The sequence below is a fragment of the Triturus cristatus genome, chromosome 5_1 (genome assembly GCF_964204655.1).
Source record: "Triturus cristatus chromosome 5_1, aTriCri1.1, whole genome shotgun sequence".
Taxonomy (NCBI): domain Eukaryota; kingdom Metazoa; phylum Chordata; class Amphibia; order Caudata; family Salamandridae; genus Triturus; species Triturus cristatus.
The window spans coordinates 1,002,375,554-1,002,402,664 of record NC_140587.1 but is presented as its reverse complement, the minus strand read 5'-3'; the positions used below and the strand labels follow the sequence as shown (position 1 = coordinate 1,002,402,664).

Sequence of the window (27,111 nt, the reverse complement as noted above, 5' to 3'; positions counted from 1 at the left end):
TTCGGCGACAAGATCTCGTATTATATGCAGATGACGCAGTTATATTAGCAAGAACGGCAATGGGCCTCCAATCATTTAAATGCTTCTATAGTTTTTATGGATTCTTTAGATTTATCAATACATTTTTAAAAATCGCACACTATGTCCATTAGCCTTGAAAAGTCCCACAAAAAAAAGAAAATTCTAGTGCAAAGGGATAGAGCTAACAAAGGTCCCAAGCTTCCCCTACCTAGGGGTACTTTGACGAAAATGCTTCATGGTGCCCACAAATTATGCACAAAAAAAAAAAAATGAATATCCTTGCAAGGGCTACAGGGGCTGCACTAAATTTTGCTAAAAAAAAAACTAGGGACCAAACCCATTGCAGCCCTGATGAAAATGTACAAGGAAAAATGCATCCCAATGGCAACCTACGGCAGTGACATTTGGGGATACAAAGGGAGGGGTATTCAGCAGGAGGAAAGTACATTTTTATGTAAGGTCTTGGCAGTCCCGTATTCCACCACCACTTGTGTAACACATGAAGAACTAGGGATAGGATACATTGCAGATCAGATTGCAGTGACTCCATTGATGCGTTGGTTGAGAATTTGGGCAAGTCCCACTATAAACCTAAATCAAATAATTACTTACTGCTTAGCATTAGATAGAGCCACACATATTCCCTGGTTTAGGTACCTAAAGGAAAGGACTACTTGGTTAGGTTGCCGTGTCTTATTCTTAAGCCCCAAACCCATGGATAAACTTACAATCAAAAATATTAGATTTCAGTTTCTGTCTAAGCGCCACGGTCTGAGGGAAGAAGAGGATCTACAAAAACCATCTGCTAGAAGAGGAGCTGCAAAAGCCATCTATAAGACGTTATGTCACATTATCTATGAACAATCAAGTCCAACCTTACCTATTAAGTTTTGGCAAACCTTTTCTTGTTTTCTATTAAGATTGTCTGCAAATGGCTCATTGGCTTCTATCTACCTTAGGGCTTTTCTAAACCTGGCACTTTAAAACCATGCCAGTGTGACAATTTTTCACAACAGGACATTCTTCACTGTCTTTTGTGATTATTAGGTCCTACGTAAGAAATGTATATTACCATTGCTTAGAGACTGTCACTTTGTCCAAGTTAGGCCAGACTTACTGTATCTTTAGATGCTAGCATCCCCCATGGTTTGTTTTAGAGTGGCAAGTTTCCTAACTGGAACCATTAGGCGTAGGAAAAAATGGTCTTTTAATTGATATTATGGTTCCTAATTTGTTTTTATTCGGAGGCCCATTATGTGTTAAAATCAGAGATCATCCTAATATCAGAGTTTGCCCTATCGCACTTAACATAATGTTTTTGTATTGTATGTAGAGCAGGCCTTGGTACCCTCTATGGTTGTCAGGAATGATATGTCTGTAGTCTACCCCGTCTGGAGTATATCCTTTTAGCATTTTGCACTGTATAAAAATTTTGCACTTTAAGATGTATTATAGGGCAAGATAATCAAAGTTTTGTTTTAATATGTCTGCCCTTTTGCACTTTGAATTTTGCTCAAAAGTGTTTAATATGCTATTATCTTGAGGACTAATATGTTTTGTCCTAATGAACAAGTTACTTACCTTCGGTAACAATGTATCTGTAAGAAACATTAGTTAGTTAGATTCCTCACCTTAGAATATCCCCAGGTGTCAGGCTGGATCCGGAAAGATTTTTGTAGCAATACCCCTTGCGCGTCGGTAGGCGTTGTCTGCGGCTCCGCGTCCGTCGTTGGCGTCGTGCGCCGGAATGACATCGGAGTACTTGAACGCCGCCGTCGCGTGCTGACATCAGTTCTTGTACATAGCTTTCCGCGCCAGGAACGCAGAACCATGCAAGAGACAGACACTGGTGCCAAAAACTCTAGGGCCCTGAACCCTAGATGTTGGTTCGGAGAGCGGGGAGGATGGGTGGGTCGGTGAGGAATCTAACTAACTAATGTTTCTTACAGATACATCGTTACCGAAGGTAAGTAACTTGTTCATCTGAAAGAAACGCGTTAGATTCCTCACCTTAGAATAGATACCCCAGCAATACCAACCCCCTTGGAGGGTCTGCGAACCAAGATCACACCAGAAAGTCCTGGATAACCGAACGGCCAAAGAAGCCATCTCACCGGACTTGGCTGTCCAGGCAATAGTGCTTGGCGAACGTGTGCAGTGAGGACCACGTCGCCGCCTGACAGATGTCCTGCAAGGGAACTCCCCGTCCCAGGGCAGAAGTCGCCGCCGTGGCCCGGGTGGAATGGGCTCTCAGCCCAACAGAAGGGTCCTTTTTCGCCAAGGAGTAACAAACTTTTATACACAAGACGACCCACCGTGAGATGGTCCGTTTGTGTTCGGCTCTCCCCTTCTTAGCACCTACGTATCGAACAAAAAGTTGGTCGTCCACACGGAACTGTCTGGTGCAGTCCAAATAAAAGGACAGCGCACGTTTTGGGTCCAGACGGTGGAGCCTCTCTTCCTCTTTCGAAGGATGCGGAGGCGGAAAGAAGGTGGGCAAAGTGACAGATTGCCCGATGTGAAAGGGGGTCACCTCTTTCGGAGGAAAAGAAGGACGAGTCAACCTTGTCCGGATGAACAGAAAGGGAGGCTGAGATTGCAGAGCCTGGAGCTCACTCACCCATCTAGCCAAGGTGATAGCAACCAAGAAAGCAGTCTTAAGAGTCAGAAGACGAAGTGGACAATTGTGAAGGGGCTCAAAGGGAGCACACATCAGAAAGGTCAAAACAAGATTCAAATCCCACTGAGGCATTACGTAGGGGACATGTGAGTAATGCCTTTAAGAAAGCGCGAAACAGGTGACTTTAAGAGAAGGCTGATCAGGAAGCCGTAAGAAAGCAGAGATTGCAGAAAGATAACCTTTCAAGGTGCCCAGAGCAGAGCCCTGCTGGGCCAAAGAAAGAAGAAAGAGTAGAACCTCAAAGAGGGGCAGAAAGGGGATCCACAGCCTTTGTTGTGCACCATGCCACATATTTGTTCCACCTGCAGGCGTATACCGATTTTGTGGAGGGACGCCTGGCTGCCAGAATCACATCACAGACTTCAGGCGGCAAGTCAAATGGCATCAACTGTCGCCGCTCAGTCTCCACGCATGGAGGTGGAGACTGGACAGGTTCGGGTGGAGGACCGTCCCCTGCGACAGAAGGTCCTCCTGAAGAGGCGGTCGTATCGGAGGATCGATTGACATACTGAGTAGCTCGGGATACCAGTACCTTCGTGCCCAATCCGGAGCCACTAAGATGACTTGGGCCTGGTCGCGCCTGATCATCTTCAGCACTCTGGGCAGACGTAGTTTAGGCGGAAAGGCGTACAACAGACCGCAACTCCACTTGCGACGAAAAGCGTCTCAGAGCGAGTGCCGCCTTGGAAATTCCAACACGCAGAACTGCTGACATTGAGCGTTCTCTTCGGTGGTGAATAGATCTAACCAAGGCTCTCCCCACTGCAGAAAGAGACCTTGCGCAACGTCCGAGTTCAGACGCCATTCGTGATCCATCATGCACCGGCGGCTGAGTTCGTCTGCTCTGGCGTTCAGAGAGCCCGCCAGATGTTGAACCACCAGGATGATGCCCTGGTGTTCCAGCCATGTCCAGAGGCGCAGAGCCTCCTGACAAAAGGTCCACGACCCCACCCGCCCTGTTTGTTGCAATACCACATGGCGGTGGTGTTGTCCGTGAACACCTGCACGACACTTCCCCGGACAGAGGGAAGGAAGGCTTTCAGTGCAAGCCGGATCGCTCTCAGCTCAAACAGGTTGATATGGAGTTGAGACTCCGCCGGAGACCAGAGGCCTCTGATCTCCGCCTCTCCCATATGGCCCCCCCCCATCCAAGGAGGGACGCGTCCGTCACTACTACGTGCACCGGTTGGGGTAGGGAGAGGCATCTGCCCCTGACCCAATTGCGGTCCGTGAGCCACCACTGCAACTGTTTCGCAGTGCCCTCCGAGATCAAGACATGGTCGGACAGGTTGCCTCGATGCTGGGCCCACTGAAACTTCAGGTCCCACTGCAGAGCCCGCATTCGCCACCTGGCGTAATGCACCAACAGGATGCAGGAGGCCATCAGCCCCAGAAGCCGCAGCACCAACCTGACCGAAACCCAGGATAGAGGCCGAAAGATGGGAATCAGAGCCTGAATATCCTGGACCCGCTGTTCCGGAGGATAAGCCCGGAACTGCGCCGAATCGAGAACCGCTCTGATGAAGGAGCTTCTGGGAGGGTCTCAGGTGTGACTTCGGCACGTTGATGGAGAACCCCAGCAAAGGCAGGAACTCGGCCGTAGTCTGGAGGTGGGAGACGACTTGCTGGGGCGAGCCCGCCTTCAGCCAGTCGTCGAGATAGGGGAAGACTGGAACCCCTGATCCGCGCAGATGAGCTGCGACCACCCCCATCACCTTCGTGAACACCCGAGGGGCACTGGTGAGGCCGAAGGGGAGCACGGTGAACTGAAAGTGCTCCTAACCCACCGTGAACCACAGGTAACGCCGGTGGGCCAGCAGGACGGGGATGTGAAAATAGGCGTCCTGCAAGTCCAATGCTACCATCCAGTCTCCAGGGTCGAGGGCAGCCAGAACCTGAGCTAGGTCCAAGATAGGGCGTAGGCCCTCTTTGCCCTTCTTGGGAACCAGAAAGTAGTAGGAATAGCAACCACGGCCTACTTCTGGACCAGGAACACGCTTGACGGCCTCTTTGGCCAAGAGGGCCGTAACTTCCTCCCACATAAGATTCAAGTGATCCTCCGATATACGGTGGCACAGCGGTGGCATGGCTGGAGGGATCGTCTCGAAGGGGAGGGAGTAGCTCCTTCGGACGATTTGCAGCACCCCCCTGTCCGAAGTGATGGATCGCCAGTGGAGCAGGTGATGGCGAACTCTGCCGCCCACTGGCGTGGAATGGGCCTGAAAGCTCGGACTAGGGCTTTGAGGCGGATGCTGCCGGGGTGGATGTGGACTGACCGGCACGTTGTCCTCCAGTACCGCCACAGCGGAATCCACGTCCGCGTGCAGATTGGGTCTGCGGCCGGTGGCAAGGCGGGCGTGAGGAGGCGCCCCTTCCTTGGCCACGAAAGGGGCGAAAGGCGGAAGTTTGCGGCCGTGGGGCCGAGAGACCCAAGGACCTGGCCGTAGCCCGGGAGTCCTTTAAACGAGCCAGCGCACTATCCGCCTTCTCACCAAAAAGGCGAGTGCCATCAAAGGGCATATCCATGAGGGAACTCTGGACATCCCCCGAAAAAGACGTGGACCGCAGCCAGGCGTGGTGCCGGAGCGCCACCGTGGTGGAAATCGCCCTACCCAGCGAGTCCGTGGTGTCTAGTGCACACCGTATGGCATGTCGTGCTGCATCTCGCCCGTCAGCAAGCGCCTGGGAGAGACTTGTCCGGGCCTCCTCCGGACACAGGGTCAGCACGTCCTCCACCGTATCCCACAGAGTGGGAGAAACGGTCCAAGAAGCAAGCAGTGTTCAAAGACCGCAGGCCCAAACTCAGGGAAGAGAACAGCTTCTTTCCGAACTGTTCTAGCCTCTTGGATTCCCGATCCGGAGGAGCGGACAGGAAGGAGGATTGGGAAGTGGAGGCCTGGATAACCAGACTCTCGGGGGTGGGGTGTTTGAACAGGAAACTGGGGTCGCCCGGAGCAGGGAAGTGGTGCCGGGCACGTTACGATCCACAGGAGGAACTGTGGAGGACTTGTACCAAGTGCCCTGCATAACGTTCATGAGGGCCTCATTGAACTGCAGCAAAGGCTCAGTGTAGCTTGCTGACGATTGAAGCACCTCTGAGGACGTTCGAGCCCCAGGGCTGCGGCCGCCTTGCGCAGCACCACTGAAAAAGCTGCACCTTCCTCCGAGGCCACAGTCGGAGGAGAGATGAAACCAGCGTCCGGGGAAGTGTCCAGACCACTGGCATCCCCCAGTTAGTCTGCCCAGTCCTGTGAAAGTTGGCCCTGTAGGGCCATAGGGTCCTCAGACCCCTCCCAGTCACCCCCGTCACCCGATTCCTGATAAACAGGAGGAATGATCGGAGCCGGGCGGTAGATGAAAACCTCATCCATCGGCGTCTGGGGCGGCGCCGCACCGGCGACTGGCCAGACAGGGGCTAAACCACGGCGGCGTCCGGAGACGGTGCCAGGGGTGGAACCGGTGTCGGCGGAGGAGGCGTTGAGGTCAACCGGCGCCAGCAGAGATCCAGGCCTGGATCCCTCGGGGACCTGCAGTGTCGGGGCCGAAGTCGTCAACGGCGCCGGAGCCGCCGGCACGCGAGGTCGTCCAGTCGAGCCCGCGGGGCCCGAAGGCGCGCCGGCAGGCGTCGACAGCGGAGCCAGGCCCCTCATGGCCGAGAGGAAGGCACTGACCTCCACCGGAGTCGCGTCAGTCCCAGGGACCGGCGGGTATGGGGACGGATGCGGCTACTGTGGCTCCGACGAAGACACGTGGGTGAGACGAAGACACGTGGGTGAGACGAAGACACGTGGGTGAGACGAAGACACGTGGGTGAGACGAAGACACGTGGGTGAGACGAAGACACGTGGGTGAGACGAAGACACGTGGGTGAGACGAAGACACGTGGGTGAGACGAAGACACGTGGGTGAGACGAAGACACGTGGGTGAGACCACCCTGACCCTTGGCAGAGTCGCGCGACCGGCGAGGGGAGTCCTTAGAGCGGTGTCGCCTCTCGGGCTACTTAGATCGCTTCGACTTAACCGAAGACTTCAAGCCCAACGAGCGATGGTGACTGCGGCTCCGCGAACGGTCCTTGGACCTCCTCCTGGACCGGGACCGTGAGCAGCGCGGAGCTGAGTGCCGAAGCTCGGGAAGCTTACGGGACCGCTCCCGCCTAGCCTTCGAGGTCAAGGCCTGACAATCAGGGCACGACAACGCGTCATGGTCGGCCCCCAGGCAGTAAAGGCACCGGCGATGGTGGTCCGTCACCGACATCAGTCGATGACAGGAGTCACAGGCTTTAAACCCGGGCATCCTACCGACAGAAGACCAAAAAGAGTCAAAAAAGTTTAGTCAAAAATTGACTAAGGGGTAAGCTCTTCCCGGATCGGCGCTGTCTGGCGTGGAAAAAAGAACTGACGTCAGCGCGCGAGGGCGGCGTCTAAGTTCTCCGACGACGTCATTACGGATGCACGACGCCAACGATGGACGCGGAGCCGCAGACGACGCCTAGCGACGCGCAAGGGGTATTGCTACAAAAATCTTTCCGGATCCAGCCTGACGCCTGGGGATATTCTAAGGTGAGGAATCTAACTAACGTGTTTCTTTCAGATGTATGAGCTTGTTCGATTGCACCTTGCACTTTATAAAAGTTTGTACTGTATGTTTAGCAAAGTTTTTGCATTGTAAGATGGTTCATAGGAAAAGATAATTGAAGTTTTGTATTTTAATACTATCTGCCCATTTGCACTTTGAATCCTGCCCATAAAGATTTTTATCTCGTATGTATCTTCACGAGTTGGCTACTTAGCCGACATCAGAATGGCTTCCAAGAGAGCCTCATTGAAAGGTAACAAAGGCTCCGAAGCCGACGTCGGAGAGTGCAACACCTCTGTAAGCAGGTTGGATTTGTACTCCACAGAGGGTAGCTGCAGATCTAACAACTCCGCGGCCTTCTTGATCACGACATGGTAGGGTGCCAATTCCTGTGGAGGAGAAGACCTTGCAGAAGCATGCTCCCACTCTGGGGTGGTATCCAAACCACTTGCTTCCTCTATTCCTTCAAACTCATCCGAAGAAGAGTCGACTTCACCTTCTTCCACCTCTGCCCGATATCTTCCTTCCTCTAATACCCTTTCGGCCTCACGCCTCGATCGGATCCGGGGAGCCGGCGTCGTCGACGTCGTACGCGGCGTCGGTGGAGCCAAGGCCACCGGCGTCGGAGGCGCCATAGGTGGAGTCTGCGGCGCCGATGGAGTCGGCCTCGGCGTCGAAGAAGGCTCCGAAGAATGACGGTCCATCCGAGGTCGAATCGGATCCCCAACCGGCGCCGGAAACTGCCAAGAAGGCGCCATCGGCATAAAGGGCGCCTGAGCGTATTGCTGCGGCACTCCCAGTGTAAACGCCATCGGACCCACGGGACCAGCTGGTGCTTCGGATGGGAAGGATGCCTTCTGAAAAATACCATACATGGCATTCAGAAATCCCGAAGGATCCGTACCTGGAGCCGGGAATTGGGGATAAGGGACCGTCCCTGTATCCCCTTGTGGAGTCACCGGCGTCGGCTCCTCAGAATCATCCACCGGAGCCGCAGAGTCATCAGGCACCAGAACAGCCTCCTCCTGCTCATCCAAATGAACATCAGATTCCACTCGACCCGGAGTCGAAGCCTTGGAAGGTGCCGGTGACGGCGTCGGGGAACGAGCTGGAGCCCGCTTCGGCGAGGGAGACTTCGGAGACTTATCAGGAGAAGGGGACAAGGCCTTGCTCTGACGTCGACGGGGCGAAGCCGACCTCGACCTCCTAGACTTCGAGGACCGACGTCGAGAAGAATGCTTCTTCTTCGTGCGGTTCTTTTTCGACTTCGACGACCTCGAAGTCGATGACTCTCGCCTGGATTTCTCCTTTTTTCTCCCCCTCTTCTCCTCACCGATCTTCTTCATGAAGAGTTTGGTCTTCCTCTCCTTCAGCGCTTTAGGATTCATGCTCCTACAGCACCCGCACTCTTCCATGTCATGATCAGAGGAAAGAAACCATAAACAGTTCTGATGCGGATCAGTCATGGACATCAGGCCTCCGCATTCCCTACAGGGCTTAAAGCCCGACTTCCTCGTCGAAGACATACCGATTTTAACAAAGATACACCACTAGACTACAAAGTAGCTAGAGAGCACTGGGAAAAAACCGTTGCGCGTCGATGGCGCGGAAAAAAGGGAACTGACGTCATCACGCCGACGTGGGCCTCTTATGGCTCCGGTGACGTCATACGGAGTCGCGAGCGGAGCCGATGTATTATGACGTCGCCCACGTCGACGTGGAATGCTGGGGAAGAAAAGTTTCGTGGAATGCTGGCGCAGGGGATATTCACAAGGTGAGGAATCCACTGGCAGATGTATCCATCAGAAACCTACGAAGGAACCTTCATCAATAAAATACACAATAATTGCAGAGTGTAGCATCTCACAGAATACAAGGTCTAACTGAGAAATGGGTAGGAACTGCCACAAACTGTAGTAAGACAGGTGGGGACTCGGCTCTAGACTGACAGGCACATGGTCCAACAAGGTTTTAGGCAAGTGTTATTTCACACATACGGGCACAGACCTCTCAAGTCATCGGCCAGTAATAAAACAGTACCAAAAGCTGTGCACTGGAGAGGTAAATGTGCCCTTTGATGCTAGGTCCAGTTGGTAGCGTGCAAGACGAGCTCTGTATCGGACTCAAGAATTACAATGGGGTTGGCGATGTTGGCAACGGTGTCATTGGAACAGACACCGAAAGAAGTTAAGTCACGGCCGGGGCGATCCCGATCCACAAATGGATCCAGGGGTTTCAACTGGCAAAGGGCAAACCAGTCAGCCAAAATCCAGTTGGTGTTCCTCCCAAACCCATGGGGTCCAAAGGTGCTCCAGAGGCACCCAGCAACCCAAAAATGACATTCAAGGCATAAGTGGTCAAGAGTCACTCTGGCAAACCCTGGGGATCGTGGAACAGATCCAGGATGAGGCATCATGGGCAAGACGTGGGAGCAGGGCCTAGACTCAAGGCGTTCTTCTCACATGTCGTCTTATATCTTGGACCAGCCTGGAGAAGTCAAAATGCACTTCGACTTCTTGAGAGACTTACCTGGAGTAGTCCTGAATCATGATGAATGGCGCGAGTGACTCAGAGGTCCCGGGCCCTCCCTCTTGACAAGAAGCAGTGCAGAGTTGTATGTTGTGTGGCCAGGAGCTTCATGGCTCACTCATTGATGACTCTAGGATTCATGGTCTTACAACCTGGGCAGGCCTTGGGAATCATGGTCTGCCTCCAGGCCGAAGCGTTTGACAAAACACTGAGTCAAAGTGATTGAGGCGAGTGCGAACCGGATCCAAGATGCAGGCACAGAAACGAAGGAAGTCATGAAACTGAGGTCAGCACACTAGGGTGGTGCCTCTATAGGCACAGCACAAGTCACTGCTGGAGAGGACTATGCCAATGATGCCAAGTTGAACGATTACTTCCGGTCAGTGCGCAAAGGGACTGCTCAGAAAAGCTTTCTGTATCCAGTCTGATGACCAAGGAAAATTCTAACGTAAGGAATCCGACAGGAAGTCCATCAGGTAAGGTAAATTTAGGGAAGAAGTAATTTTGGAGATCAGAGTATTTCAGATTCAAGTACCTGAGGACCTTAGTGAAATACTTCTGTGCCAACCTTTTCCAGCAGGACATCTCCCAGATCACACAGGGAAACAACACGCAATGAAAGATGGTGGTGGTGAAAGTGGCACTTGCTTTATGGACAAACCCCTTTCATCACACTGCTTGCCTTAGAGTATAGAAAACTAATACAAATGCTTACAGGTAATGTGCCCTCCAGATAACCTCTCCCAGATGCTGCCTAAATAGATAACAGACTTCCTCAATGGCTGTATCAAACTATACAGGATGAAAAATGTCAGTGTGTGTGCATGCATGCATGCTTTAACATGCTCAGCTGCTTTCTACGCATATTAAGGGATCTCAAACTTGGGAAAGAATGAGGAAGGTTTCCAAACTCCATATTCTGCTGGGAGTTCTTGATTGAGATATCCTATAGCGGTCCAGATGGATGGGCAATGGTATGTTATACTAGAATCTTTTAACAATATTCCAATTAAGACTGCAGAGAGACCTAGTCAGCTGGACAGATTACTGATTATTTTCGGTACTGTAGACCTATTCTTTCTATTAAAAATAAACACCCTACATCCTGTCCACTGAAATATCGCCATGATAACCTGCACACTTTAACACTATATAGAACATGTTTGTCAGTAAACAAGACTCAAGATTGCATTCAACAAGTTAACAGTTAGTGCAAGACTAGGTTTAGGTATGGCAGACATGGACCTCTATTATTGGACCAACCAGCTATTTCTTGTAAACCATTAGCTTGTCGGATGACCACGCTAAGACTAGAGATGGACGTATTCTTGGTACCTGACTTAATAGATTTCCTTAATGGGTCGCAAACAACAGTTTTTCATCTGTTATCAAAGTGGTGTTACACTGCTGATGCAAGATCCTACTCTAGAAAGGAGGTCAATTTAACTCACGAAATTCATGCTGTGGCCGGGCAAATGGTTAGGAGCACTACTAATGTACGTTGATAACGGTCATGGGAACGTATTGGGATCTCAGAGATAGGCAACTTTTGGAAAGGAAGACAAAGTATTTTCCTAAATTAAGCAAAGAACATTAACTCCACAAATCTCAGTTCTAAGAAATCGGAGACATCCAAGACATGACTAAGAACTACATCACAGATTTAGTAAATCTGCCCACGTATATCCAATTATAGTGCACATTTGCTACAGATGTAACAGCAGGACCAGATATCCTGAAATTAATTGTATAGATAAATACTCCTAAACTACTCCTAAAGCTGCAATCCTTTTGAACCAAGATCTGGGTCAGTTAAGAGAGGATGAGTGAAGGGAAGCAAAGATGGCTCCTAGAGACTTTGCCACATTCGCCAAGCTACTAGTCATTCGGTTCACACATCTCCACAGTCATTTGAAACACTGATCATCTCTAGAAGGCTGGTAGGGCACTGTTATTTGCCACTCTGCAATAAGTATTTTTCCATGCAGTCTGGGCTTTCGAGATAATTCAAGAGTACTGGGAAGGGGTTGCACACCTGGCAACGAAGAAAGGCGACCAGTAGACTTAACACCCAAACTGAGGGATCCTAGGAATCTCAACAGGATGGCATCGCAGAGCTCAATCCTGGATGTATATACCTTATTGGATATATAAACGCTGCAATGGATGCAATGTGCCGGATGGATTTATATGACAATTAAGTATACACAATGTTTCCTAAATGCGAAAGAAATTCAAGTGAAGGGTTTAGAAAAAGAACATTTGGTCCAGGAGTTTTTGCTTTACACAAATTAAGTGCATTTTAAAAGGGGTCATGGGTCCCGCACATGCAGAGGGCTCATACGTACTTAAGACAATCCCATGAACAGAAATATTTTCAGTTAAGACATTAAAAGGAAGTTTTAAAAAGTGGGTACTAGGGAAGTACTTACCCAGCAGATCGGATGATTCATTTACTTTGCTTCCCCATTTTTTCCTAATCCACTCCCGGTAGTCGATCACTTCCTGTGTTACCTTAATAATCCGCCCCAGAGTGCTGCAAATGTAATCAAGGAAAGGTGAAGAATGTCATTAAATGTCATTATAGTTGTCAGTGATGTCAAATGAGGTCATAGAACAGATCATGAGTGATTTAAAATGTGAGGTTATAAGTAGTGTATGGCTGGTGAGAAGGTTATAGCTAGCTCTGCTAACTAACTTGTGAATTTGTGGGGGGTTTTCAGTTCATTAAGTTAATTTTGTCAGACATTAATGTAATTAAGTTATTTTAACATTTGTTTTTTTTCAGTGAACGATAGCGTTTTTAATGTAATGTTTTAATACCAAACAAAGCCAACCCCCGCAGATTAGGGCCAAAGGGTTGGCCACAGCACCTTTTATTTCTTTAATAAAGGGGAGTTTGGCCATGTGCTCTCCTCCCCGAGCCTCATAAGGCCCTGGGGACCAAACTAACCAGGGAATTTGTTTCCATAAATAGGAGGGGGACTGGGCGGCCTCCCTCCCCCAAGTCTTCTCCGGCCCCAGGAACAGCTACTAAACAGTTATAGTTAGGTCAGCTGTAACACAGAAAAAGCATTTGTGTTGCTAATAACTTTGGCACCGTTTGACGAAACACCACAAAAAGTTCCAAAAAGGTGCACCTCCATGTGCATGAAAAGGTGCACAAAGTTCTATAAAGCTGGGGCAGAGAAAGGGGGCAGGTCTCAAAACGCAAAATTCCCACGCATTTTCCATAGACTTCTCTAGGAGTGGCTAAAGCAAAAAGTGCAGAACAGAATTACACCGAATTTGGCAGTAAACTAGATCTTGGACAACAGATTGTGCTTTTTGTGATTTGGCGTAAAAACATTCAGTAGTTTATGGGAAATTCAGGTTAAAACTAATTGTGTATCTAGATGGTTGGGTCTGAGTCTTGAGACCTGAAGGAGCACAAGTTTAAAAATAGAGCATTCTTATTGGCCACTGCAGATTAATTTCCGTCGGGCCAACTCGCTCCTGCAGGAGTGAGCGGTCAGATTGGCTGCCAACACAAATAAAAGCTCACCTGGCAAATCAAAACACTATTTTTAAACTGGCGCTCCCATGAGCGTCAGACTCTTGTGAGCCCAGTTGCCAAATTACACAATTATCTTTTACCCATAATTTCTTAAATTACAGACCTTACATAGCACAGAATGCACCATCTGTGGACCAAGATCTAGCTTCCTGCCAATTTTGATGTAATTCCATTCAGCAGTTATTGCTGTAGCCTTGTCTAAAGAAGCCTATGGAAAATGAATCGGGATTTTGCATTTTGAGTTCCCGCTCCCCAATTTCTTATCCCGCATTTCACAGATCACCAATAAACTTCCCGGGAAGTAGTTCTACTATGCCTATGGATAAGCAGACCTAACTACAACTACGTAGTGGCGATGCCACCAAGTGATATATAAAATATATTTTAACAGGAAAAAAAACAAAGATACGTCATTTTGATGAATACAGGCCCCAGCTAGGCCCGCAGGACACAAGGGTTCGCTCTCCTGTAATGGAATCTATAAGGAAGTTGGCACGGAAACTGCAAAGTACAAAGACAGCATTTATTAACCCTTAAGGGTGGTCCTACAATCCACACAACACTCTTCAGTATTGCATAGAGTAGCACAAAGAACTTACGTACATGGTCCCCTTTTATACACAGTAGAGGGGCTCATAAGTGGGTGGATACAACATGAAGACGAAGAACATTACCATTTATGGTCATTTTCGATACTGAATCAATATGTGGGCGGAGCTAACGCACTCCTTGAGCCCGCGAAAACATGGTCAAGCAAGGCTAACTGATAACAGATGTGGTCAAGTCTGGGCATGTGCCAGATAGACAAAGGAGCTATTTATAGACTGTTACTAGGCAGATTACAAGAGCAACTAACACAGAGGTTGGACTCTTCTCGTGGGGAACACGTGGAAGCATGACAATACAAAATGGAGTCCAAGCTTCGGTCAACATAACAGAGAAAACACGATCTATAAAAGGGGAATTAATGTCTTTAGTAAATGCTTAATCACATCGTTGTTTCAATTTACAACAATTTGAGATGTCACAGATGTCATAAATCAAGTCAAAACATGTCATATGTGAAGTCCTAAGTAGTGCCTGGTGGGGCCATAAATGTATTGGATGTACTGTGGATTTTTCTAGAAGTTGGTAACACATTCTAAAACCAGCAGTACCTTTAGTTAGAGGTGCCTCATGAGTCTGGTGTCAAACATCGAAAATTCTTCACTGAAGCTGCAGTACCTCAAGTGGTTACTAGGTATCCCTCGAGTCACATGCTAGTGGTTTAAATGACCGTTGAAGAGCTGAAGGGGTGTTTCAACATATAAATGTGTATACACTATTTCAGTGATCTGTGTTTTTACCACAGGATAAAGTGCCAAAGCTAATCATGATGAATATTTTACAAATGTAAATACATTGATTTTTATTGAAGTAATGACACTACTGTATATGTGTCCTAGCGTTCATTGGCAAACAGAAGCTCCTTCATACATTAACCTAGCAGGGTGAGGGCAGGTCTTTATTTTAAGTGGTGTATAAATAAATACAAGCAAGATGAGGATAGTAAAAATTTGTGTTTCACATAACTTAAGCAGATTGATCCATTGATGTATGTGTGAGAGGGAGCAAACGTTACGTGACTGAGCAGCTGCCTCTGGTAGGAGGGAGTAGGGTCGTGTGAGGTGGCCTTGAAATCTGCCCTAATCTGCTGCCTCCGAAAGGAAGCCCTAGGTGAAATAGTCCGAAAAGCATCTACACATAGTTTTGGTAATGTTAGTGTCCTCTACTTTTTCCAGCAACTGGTCAAGTTGTGGTCCAAAGGTTTTCATCAAAGTGCAGGTTAGAGAGATGCTGTTGAACTTCAGGTCTAAAACTAGAGTCACAGAAAGTATTGCATTTAACCAGTACACTTATTAACTCCTCAGGCCGTGGTGTCAGCAGCATCCATGGCTGAAGTCACCCTATAATTTGTGATGCGAAAGAAGACTTTAAAGAAAATAAACTTGCAAATGTCAGAGCAAAACAATAGATGGCAGGACTATGCACAGTGTGTCTCTTCAAGGCAACACATGCTACAAACTTTCTCCTCTAACCATTTGATCATAGTGGGTAGTGCTGTAGATTCAAATGCTCTGCAGGCATACTCACACCATTAGTGTTGGGTCTGCATGTCTACAACTTGGCTGTCTTTGAAATTTGAGTCACAAGACCTGTTGTGACTTGACCCTTCGCCCACAATGCACCAGGACAGACTCCACCTCAGATTGTTTTCTGTTCAGTGGGCAAGTACTGTAAGCTGAGTGAAGCGAAGAGTTTGCTGTACACTGTAACAAAGTGAAGAAACATCTGATTATGTCTAGCTTTTGTAGATGCGAGTGGGCACGTGTTAATCTACAGCACTACATGCTACGAACAGATGGTTAAACTACAAGTAAAGTTTCCACTCGTAGCATGTGTGGCTTTAGAGACATGTTCTGTATAGATAATACAGAAGTTTCATCCCAAAGAGGTGGCAAGAAAGCAGATTATGCAGATGTTTGAAATAGTGTCCCATTTAAAGGGTTAGAATATCCACACAGTAGTGCTTGTTGAATTTGTGGAGTTGACAAAGTGGCTTCCTAGCAGTTATCTACTAAAGGAATATGCTACTTACCAGTATGCATCTGTTCTTGGCATGTAGAGCTGCAGATCTATACACTGTGCATAGATCGCCATCTGGTGTTGAGCCCGGATGTTTGCAGTTTGTTTTTCCTCTTGGAAAGTCTTTGGAAGTCACGAGGTCGGTGACTCCTTCTTTGGTTCGTATTGCGCATGGTCTTCGGCTCCATCCTCAGATTGTTTTTCGCCAGCAGGGAAAGATGGAGCGTAGTAACAGTAAAGAAACCCATGTGTGTTGTATCTAAATAAGATATACTGGAACGGATACAGGTAGCCGGGGAGGCGTGTATAGATCTGCAGCTCTACATGCCAAGAACAGATGCATACTGGTAAGTAGCATATTCCGTTTGAGGCATATGAGCTGCAGAATATACACTGTGCATAGACTATATAGCAGTACCCAACCCTAGCGGCGACCACCGGCATCCGTTGCAGTTGTTTGGAACAGTGTTTTTAGTACAGCCTGGCCCACCCTAGCTTGTTGCTTGGTTTGCACATCTACACAGTAATGTTTTGTGAAAGAGTGCGGTGTTGACCATGTCGCTGCTTTGCAGATGTCATCTAATGGTATGTTCCCTAGAAAAGCCATAGAAGCCCCTATCGTCCTTGTAGAGTGGGCTTTAGGGGGAACAGATAGCGTTCGTTTTGCTTTCTGGTAGCAAATCTGTATACATTTTACAATCCACCTAGCTATCCCCGATTTAGAAATAGGGTTGCCTTTAAGTGGTGGAGAGAAAGAGACAAATAGCTGTTTGGTTTTTCTGAAAGGTTGTGTTCTTTGGATGTAGTAAAGTAAGGCCCTTTTAACATCCAGTGTGTGTAAAGCCCTTTCCGCAACGGTTTGAGGTTGTGAGAAAAAGACTGGTAATTCTACCGACTGGTTTAGATGGAAGGGAGAAATGACTTTGGGTAGAAATTTTGGATTGGTGCGGAGTACAACCTTGTTCTGATGCATTTGAAGAAAAGGTTCCTGTATAGTGAGAGATTGTATTTCACTAACCCTTCTAAGGGAAGTGATGGCCACTAGAAAAGCTGTTTTCCATGTGAGAAATTGCAGCTCACATTTATGTAATGGTTCGAAAGGGGGTCCCATTAGCCTTGTGAGAACTATATTTAAGTTCCAGACAGGTGAGGGTGGTACTCTGGGTGGAATTACTCTTTTGAGGCCTTCCATAAAGGCTTTGATGGCAGGCACCCTGAAAAGTGATAGGTGCTGCCTGTTTTGTAAGTAAGCAGCAATTGCTGCGAGGTGTAACCGAATGGATGTATGAAAACAAGTTACCTGTAACTGTAGTTCTCCAGTATTGGACCTTTCATAGATTCACATGCCTGAATCATTCCCCGTCGTCGAGATGGGAGTCTCCGGTACATAAAAAAAGCATTGCTTAATATCATAGCAAACAGAAAAAAGGCCTAGGCCCATTTTCCTTTGCAACCCATAACCTTCGTTATGTAAAAAAGGACTAAACTTGTCCCTGAACCAATCAGAGCCTCTCACCCTCTAGAACACTCCTGAGAGAACCTTCTGCCCTCAGATTTTCGTGCACTTGTGCAATACCACTCTTTGTGCTAAATCCGAGGTGAGCCTCTCAGGGGAGGAGGGTGGGTTGCATGTGAATCTATGAAAGGTCCAATACTGGAGAACTACAGTTACAGGTAAGTAACTTGTTTTCTTACTCCAGTATTGGAGCCTTTCATAGATTCACATGCCTGAATCAGAATAGCGAGCAGTAAATAAATGCACATTTTTTGTTACCTAGAAAGTGAAACCAGGAAACATATACAGTGTGATAAAAATGGCTTCTGTAAACCAAATTCCACATATCAAAAATTCTTTGCAAATGGTAATGAAATAAACAACAATAAAATGTGCCAACGTACATAACCAAGGGAGGCAGGATGGTAAAGAAGGCTCACCGTTACTGGATAAGGTTCCTCAGCACCGCTTCTCCCACTGCCACATCTCGCTCTGTGGCTGCATCCAAGCAGTAATGCCTGGTGAATGTGTGCGTACTCGTCCAGGTCGCCGCTCTGCAGATATCCTGGATCGGTACTCCTGCAAATAGAGCAGTAGAGGTCGAGACCGCTCTTGTAGAATGTGCACGGACTCGTGCATTCAAATGTCGGCCAGCTGCCTGATGACAATACCCTATGGCACTTGATATCCATCTGGCAATTTCTCTCTTTGACAAAGGGAAACCCTTTCTGGGTGCGCTGTAGGCCACAAAAAGCTGTGAAGACTTGCGGAAAGGCTTAGTTTTCTGCAAATAGAATTTCAAACAACACTGGACATCCAGCGAGTGGAAAGATCTTTCCGCCGCTGTTGATGGTTGTGGAAAAAATCTTTTGAGAATTAAAGGTTCGTTCAAATGAAAGTCAGTTGGAACCTTAGGGATGAATCTTGGATTAGTCCCGAGTATTAGTCTGTCCTCCTTGAACTGCAAGAAAGGCTCTTGGATCGTGAGAGCCTGAATTTCTCCCACTCTTCTGGCTGAAGTGAGCGCAATGAGAAGCGCAACTTTCCAGGAAAGAAATTTCAGTTCCGCCCTGTGAATTGGCTCAAAGGGCTGTTTCATCAACTGGGAAAGAACGACGTTCAATTGCCAGAGAGGTGGTGGCGGTTTTATTGGAGGGAAAACTCGGAACAGACCTTTCATAAATTGCTTGATGACTCTAGCAGACCACAGAGATGGACAAGAGGCCGTTCTTCTAAAGCGTGAAATTGCAGCTAGGTGTACTTTTATAGACGCATGAGCCAAACCTGACTTAGCCTAAAGCAAGAGGTATGGAATAATTTTGTGAGCTTCTGAAAGCAGCGGATGAATGTTAGACCTTTTGCACCATAAACAGAACCTTTTCCACTTCATCCGATATGTCTTGTTTGTACTATCCGCTCTGGCTCTAGATAGAATCTCTCTGCACTCCGTAGGGATATTCAGATGCTGAAATTCATGGTATTCAGGAGCCAGGCTGCTAACTGCAGAGATTTCGGATCCGGACACAGAACTTCCCCATGGAACATTGTCAGCAGAGACGGTATCGGCTGCAGGCAAATCGGGCGCTCCTACGACAGTAGAAGAAGCTCCGCAAACCAATGCTGTCTGCGCCACCACGGAGCTACCAGGATTAACCTGCATGGTTCTTTCTTGATCTTCATGAGAACCCGCGGCAGGAGGGGAATTGGAGGAAAGGGATAGGCAAAGATGCCTGACCATGCCATCAAAAACGCATTCTCCCAAGATCCCCGTTGGGGAAGCCAGCTTGCGAAGAACCGGCATTTTCTGTTCTCCCTTGTCGCAAAAAGATCTACTATTGGAGTTCCCCATTTCTGGAAGATGTTGTTCAAAATCCCGTTGTCGATTTCCCAATCGTGACAGACAGACTTTAGTCTGCTTAGAGTATCCGCTTTGGTGTTCTGGTCCCATGGAAGATGTTCCGCTGTAATGGACACTTCGTGTCGTAGAGCCCATTCCCATATCCACTGGGCTTCCAGAGACAGAGAGCGTGATCTTGTTCCTCCCTGTTTGTTCTAATAGTGCATTGCTGTTGTGTTGTCTGTTCTTACCAACACGGCTGCACCTTGAATCCTTGGCAGGAACGCCAACAATGCTAAGCGGACGGCTCTGGGCTCCAAAAGGTTGATAAGCAATTGCGGTTTGTCCGCTTTCAAACGACCGCTGACCTGCAGATCCTGAAGGAATGCTCCCCATCCTTCCAAGGACACATCTGTCGTAATGACCAATGGAGCTGGCTGAGTCAGGAAATAAAGACCCTGCGAGATGTTTCGTTTTCGGGTCCACCATGTCGCCGCGTGGATCATGATCGGCGTCACTTTGATTATATCCTCGAAGGATCCTGTCGCTTGATGCCACTGAAGATCCAACTGCTCTTGTAACGGACGGATCCGTAGCCTGCAGCAAGGTACGAGGGGAATGCAAGATGACATCGTTCCCAGCAAAGACTTACTTGCGTACTGAAAGAGACCTTTTTATAAACGCCTGGGATAGAGATATTATTCCCCGCTGTCTCTCCTCGGAGGGGAACGCTTAGTTTACCTCCGTATCCAGAATCGCTCCCAAGAAAGTTATATTTCTTGATGGTTGCAGAGTAGACTTCTCCTCGTTTAGAGTGAGGCCTAAACTGGCAAATAGTTCTATGCAAGCCTCTGTTGACAACTGGGCTGACGCTTTCGATGGAGCCTTGACTAGCCAGTCGTCGAGGTAAGGAAACACTTGGTGTTTCTGTCTCCTTAGAACCGCTGCCACTGGAGCCAGGCATTTTGCAAAAATGCTCGGGCCTATTTCAGACCAAAAGGAAGCACCTTGAATTGGTAATGATCTTCGGCCACCACGAACCGAAGGTACTGCCTGTGTGAAGGATTGATTGGGATATGGAAATACGAAAATACGCATCCCGTAAGTCCAGTTTGGTCATATAATCCCCTGGGTTTAACAGCAGGAGAATATCCTGGAGGGAGATCATTCTGAAGGTCTGATCCTTGAGGTAAGTATTTAGGGATCTGAGATCCAAAATGGGGCGCCATTGAAGAATGTTTTTCTTGATCAGAAAAAACTGGGAATAAAATCCCCTTCCTTTCTGGGAATTCGGTACCGGTTCTATTGCTCCCTTTCGGAGCATTGTCCGAATTTGACGCATCTGATGTAAATACTTGACCTCTTGAACTCTTGGAGGTGAAGGGGTATTTCCAGAAACTTTAGAGTATGACCGAATTGTATTATGTGGAGGACCCATTGGTCCGTTATCTGCTGCCAATTTTGATGATGATAGGAAATACTTCCACCCAGGGGAATATGTGACATATGAGGAGTGAGTGTCACCAGAATGTCATTGTGTTCGGGTGGTGTCTTTCCCTTGGCGACCTCCTCGACCTCTAGGAGTAGATTTTGTGAAACCTCTGTGAATATTGTTGTTGACGATATGGTTGAGATGATGTGGAGTAGGAAGAATAGCGGCCTTGTTGATAACCTCCTCTATAAGAAGGCTGGCCCCTACCTCGTGAGCCACGAAAAGGAACTTTTCTATACTGCAATGTTCAGAGATTTCGTTGTTTCCGTATCCTTCTTGATACTCTGTAAGGCCTCATCCACATGCTTTCCGAACAGATCTTCCCCATTGAACGGAAGATCCAAGATCTTATTCTGGACTTCAGGCCTAAAAGATGTTGCTCTCAACCATCCTTTTCTGCGTAAAACAGCCGCTCCTCCCAGAGATCTGAAGGCCGTGGTCGCAATGTCCATTGCACAATCTATGACTTCAGCCGAAGTCCTTTCACCTTCCTGGAGGATTTTTCTGGCCTCTTGTCTGTCCGCTTCAGGTATGCTATCAATGTATGGTGATATGTCGCACCACATCTGCCTATCATACCTGCCCAGGATGGCTAGTGCATTTGCTGCCTTGACCAGAAGAGCAGACATGGACGAAAACCTTTTCCCTGCATTATCCAAGCGCCTACCCTCTGTCCGGTGGCGTCGAAATTGGAGCAGACGGATTCCTCGATTTTTGCTGCGCCGCTTGAGTTATAACCGAGTCCGGTTTGGGGTGACCTAATAAACAAGCCGGAGCATCGGAAGGCGCTTTGTATTTTTTGTCCAGCCTAGCAAGCACTGGAGTAACCGTTGCCGGCGTCTCCATAACTTTGAGACCTTCCTCCCATAGATGACTCACAATTGGAAGAGATCTAACAGTCTTGCGAAACGGTTCTTTGAAATCATAAAAAGCATTCTGCTTTATCTGATGACATATTGAGCGCAAATCTCTGCGCGGCTCTTTCCATCAGATTATGGAACCCTCCAATGTCCTCCGGAGGGGAATCCACAGGTCTTGGTGACGGAGATGAAGGGGACGGAATCAAATACTCATCCCATTCCTTACTAGGATCTGTTATCTCCCCTTCCTCCTGCTCTTCATCCTCAGAAGTGTCCAGAACCGGCTGTGGCAAAGGTGATATTGGCCACGGAACCGGTACCTCCTGTCTTCACACTGGTGTACATGGAACAGAGTGCGCCAGAGCCCCTGGCATCCTTTGGGTAGACTGAGGCAAAGTATGCCTCTTCTTGTAAACATCCAACATGAACTGCAAATCCGTCAGAAGAGAAGCTGGAACACTCTCCATCTCTTCCTGATCATGTTGTGGGGGGCAGTCCTGATAACCCCCATACTCATCCTCCAAGTCATCCTCCTGACATTTAACATGCAACTGAGAGGGGCTACTTGCATAGCCAAATGGACCCTCATTATCATCTTCCTGCGAATCTTCCTCCTCCAATAAATGGGATGGAACCAGAGGCGTTGCCTTACTAGGAGACGTAATATCCGGAGTAATCCTTTTCCTGGCAAAATCCCGCTTTTCTGGGGTTTTTTCCCTAGTCGACTAGCCCGTCGACGAGATTGCCATAGTAACCACCGACGACACACTCGTCGATGCCGTCGTCGACGCTGTAGACATCGTCATTGCCGCCGTCGACGATGCAGCCGTCACCGTCGACGATGTAGTTGTGGTAGTCATTGTCGTCGTCGACGCTCTCGTCGTCGACACTGCCGTCGACGATGCCATCGTCGATGAGTATAGGTTTAATAATGACTTTTACTTCACTCTTCTTCGTCGACTACGCTACCTTCTTCGGCGACGATCCCGTCGACGATGTAGATTTTTCTAATTTTTCCTCAGGTGAAGTAGACGCAGGCTTTTTAAGCGCATGTTTAATTTTAAGGGGTGATTTTGAAGGCTTAGAACTGGTTTTCTTTGGCTGTTTCACCCCTGAAGCATGACCCTTGCTCTCCTTTTCTTTAGTTTTAGGAGATTGAGGGACCGCGCTCTGAAGACCCAGAAGTGGTCTTTTTAAGAGCCTTCTCAGGTTTCTCCCCTGAGGTATGAGCCTGAGGATAACTTCCTCTCTTCTGAGATCTACTTGAAACAGTTGACGCCTCCTCACGGTCACTAGACACGACGTCCTTCCTGGTTTTAGGTTTTTGGAGCCAAATTAGCAGTCTGCCTTCACGATCCCTTAGAGTCTTATTAGAAAAGGTGCGACATACCTTACACTCCTTCGCCTGGTGGTGTGGGTAAAGGCAGTATATACAGTCTTTATGAGGACCATCAGTATATAATCTCTTCTTTGAACAGGTGGCACAGGCCCTAAACAAGCCTTTATTTTCTTTATCAGCCATTCTCCAAGATGATGTAGAAATTTCAGTTGAAAAAATCTCCTCAATCTAAAACCAACTGTAGAATTTGAGCAGAGCTCAAAGGAGACTCCCTAACACAACGTGCGGTAGAAAATCTGAGGGCAGAAGGTTCTCTCAGGAGTGTTCTAGAGGGTGAGAGGCTCCGATTGGTTCAGGGACAAGTTTAGTCCTTTTTTACATAACGAAGGATATGGGTTGCAAAGGAAAATGGGCCTAGGCCTTTTTTCTGTTTGCTATGATATTAAGCAATGCTTTTTTTATGTACCGGAGACTCCAGTCTCGACGACGGGGAATGATTCAGGCATGTGAATCTATGAAAGGCTCCAATACTGGAGTATATGCTAGGTTACACCTTTGTAGATGGAGTAAGTAACATATGATGTGCTGTATGGACACATTTAGAGGGTTGATTGTGTTGTTGTGGCAGTAAACAACAAATCTTTTCCACTTTGCAGCATAGCATGCCCTAGTAGTAGGGCGTCTAGCTTCCCTGATAATATTCATGCAATCAGGGGGAAGGTTAAGGTATCCAAATTCTAGGAGCCAGATCGCAAGGTTGAGCTGAGCTGGGTCCGGGTGCCTGATCTCTCCATGGTTCTGGGTTAGGAGGCATGGTGAGAGGTGCAGCTTTTGGTGTGGTACTACCGAGAGTTCCAGCAGTGTGGTGTACCACGGTTGTCTGGCCCATGTTGGAGCTACTAGGATCAGTGTTAGGGAATGCTGTTGTAGCTTTCGCACCACTAATGGAATTAGTGGGAGAGGTGGAAAAGCGTATGCAAATTTGTTTGACCAGTTCATCCATATCGCATTGCCTTTGGACAATGGGTGTAGATATCTTGCGGCGAAGCTTGGGCATTTTTTGTTTTCGTGGGTGGCGAATATGTCTACCGGTGGATGCCCCCACTTCCGAAAGAACGGGTGAAGAACCTGTGGGTGAAGTTCCTATTCGTGAATGTGTTGGGTTTGTCTGCTGAGCAGATCTGCCACAGTGTTGGACTCCTGGGACGTGTTGGGCCAGGAGAAAGATTTGTGGAATTGCCCATCTCCATATGCTCTGTGCTAATTGAGAGAGCTGTGGAGAGTGTGTGCCCCCCTGTTTTTGAATGTAGTACATGGCAGTCATGTTGTCTGTGCGAATGAGGACTGCCTTGCCCGAAATCTGCGTCTGGAAAGATTTTAGGGCCAGGAAGATTGCCAGTAACTCCAAATGGTTGATGTGGAGTAACTTCTTTTACGGCGTCCATGTGCCCTGTACTGTGAGATGTAACAGATTAGCTCCCCAGCCGGAGAGCGATGCGTCTGTTAGGATTATTTGTGGAACTGGGTCCAGGAACGGTCGACCTTTGGAAAGGTTTGTGGTGTTCCACCACTGCAGAGAGCGATGGGTGCGACCGTCCACCAACACCAGATCTGTCAGTTGCCCCTGGGCCTGGTTCCACTGGCGCGCTAAACACTCTTGGAGTGGACGCATCTGGAGTCTTGCATGGGGCACTATGAAAATGTAAGAGGCCATCATCCCTATCAGTAGCATAAACACCCTTGCTGGGAGAGAGTGTTGAAGTATGAATTTTTGACGAAGAGCCTGTATGTTTGCAATCCTGGCAGGATTGGGATAGGCTATGGCTTTTGAGGTGTCTATGGTGGCACCGAGGTATTGTTTTGTGTGTGATGGTACCAGGTGGGACTTTTGGTGGTTCACCGTGAAACTTGGTGAATACCCTTGGTGCTGTTGTGACCCCGAACGGGAGCACCTTGAACTGGTAGTGTTGCTCGTCCACTACAAATCTGAGGTACTTTCTGTGAGCATGGTGTGCTGGGATGTGAAAGTATGCGTCTTTCAAGTCCAGGGTGGTGAGAAAGTCATTCTGGGAGAGGAGTGGAAGAACCTGTTGAAGGGTTACCATGTGAAAATGGTCTGAATGTATGCAAGTATTTAGAGGTCTGAGATCTAGGATAGGTCGTAGAGTCTCGTCTCTTTTTGGAATCAGAAAGTACAGGGAGTAGACCCCTAAATTTTGTTGATCGATGGGGACTTGCTCTATGGCTTGTTTTTGCATGAGGGAGATTACCTCCTGTTTTAGTAACGTGGCATGTTCTTGAGACATTGGGCGTTGCCTGGGTGGAATGTTTGGGGGGGGGGGGGGGGGGGGAATGTTAATTCTAGGCAATACCCTGACTGAATAATTTTAGTCACCCATCTGTCTGAGGTGATTGTCTCCCAGACGTGAAGGAAATCTTGTATTCTGCCCCCGACCGGAGTGGAATGGTCTGGAGGGAGCGGGGGAAGTCATTGGGTAGGCGGTGTGGCAGAGCAGGCAGTATTGGTCTTGCCTCTGCCTTTATTATTGCCTCTGTATCCACTTCTTTGATAACCCTTTGTGAAGGTAGACTGAGGAGGGGATTTGTAGGACGTGGATGCGCTATCTGAGGAGTAGCCTCTGCCCGTGCCCCGAAAGGAAGAGCGGCGAAAGGAGCGCCTAGGAGTGTGTGACTGTAGGGCTCCCATGGATTTCGCCGTATCTGTATCTTTCGTCATCTTCGAGGGCTTCATCAACTTTTGGACCAAATAAATGTTGTTGGTCGAATGGGTAATTCAATATGGAGGCATGCACCTCAGGTTTAGAACCTGAAACTCTTAGCCAGGCGTGGCGACGGAGAAGGACACTGGTGTTCATGGCCCTGGAGGCTGTATCTGCCGCATCTAGGGCACAGCGTATAGAGGTATTAGTTACAGTTTTTCCCTCATGGATCAATTCATTAGCCCTATTTCTGTAATTTTCAGGGAGATGGTGCATGATGGTCTCCAACTCATCATAATGCGCCCTGTCGTATCTGGCCAATAGTGCTTGCATGTTGACGATACACCATATATTGGCGGCTTGTGACGCAGTGCGCTTCCCTGACGCGTCTAGGAGCTTGGACTCTTTGTCGGGTGGTGGTGCTTCGTCAGACGCCTGAGAATTTGAACGCTTCCTAGCTGTGGATACCACTAAGGAATCCAGTGGTGCAGGGCCTTTAATGTATGAAGGATCTGTGGGGGCGGCTTTATATTTCTTCTCTATACGGGGGTTTAGGACCCTAGCCCTGACTGGGTCTTTAAAAACCCCCGGTGCATGTTTGGTTACTCCTTTTAGCATAGGTAGTATGGCAGTAGACCTATGTGCATTATCGAAGGTGTCTAGGAGAAAATATTCCTCCACTGGGTCAGTATGTAACTCCACCCCATGATAATGTGCCGCCCTCTGTAGTAGGTGGTGAAATCCTAACGAGTCTTCTGGTGGGGATGGCCTAGATGGGTAAAGGTCATCCTGTGGGACATCTGGGATGTTCGGATTGTTAGTCATTCCATGGGTCTGGGGATCCAGTAGGGGTGGGGTCTTGTGGCACATCTGCTGGATCATAGTAAGGGTCCCCTAGATCATCCTGGTCTGGAGACCGGGTCGGAGAGCGATGAGGCAGGGGTGGAGAAGGTGGAGGTGGGGAGGGTGGAGGAGGTGGAGGAGGCGGGAAAGGCACTCTGCAAGGGGAGGTAGCAGTGTCCTTCCTCTTTGGAGGTGGAGCTGGTTTGTCCAAGTGTCTTTTTGAAGACAGTGTCATATGTCCAGTTTTTGGATCCTTGGTAAGTGTCTTTTGCAGAGGATCCGGTGTGAAAAGTTCTTGCGACACTGGTTGTTCGGTCGGCGCCGAGGTTTTCAGGGCAGACTGCTTTTTAGGCTTGTCTAAGCCGTGCTTCTTCGGAACCTCCGATTTTTTTTTTGGTGCCGAAAGAGGCTTCGGCACGGGAGTGTCGGTGCCGAGGGCCTTATGATGTTGGGTCGGCACCGAGAGGGCGGGTTTCGACACCGAGGGCTTTGGTGCTGGGCTCGGGGTGGAGGCCGATTTTTTCTTCGGTGCCGAAG

At 48.3% G+C, this 27,111-nt stretch overlaps 1 protein-coding gene across 1 annotated transcript in view; it reads right to left on the bottom strand.

Annotated features, from left to right (window-relative positions):
* TENT4A (terminal nucleotidyltransferase 4A) overlaps positions 1 to 27,111 on the bottom strand; it is a 535,327-nt gene that overhangs the window by 174,505 nt on the left and 333,711 nt on the right. The window contains exon 9 of the mRNA XM_085606105.1: positions 12,240 to 12,343. Coding sequence (XP_085462231.1) covers positions 12,240 to 12,343 — 104 coding nt within the window. The remainder of the gene's footprint in view (positions 1 to 12,239; positions 12,344 to 27,111) is intronic.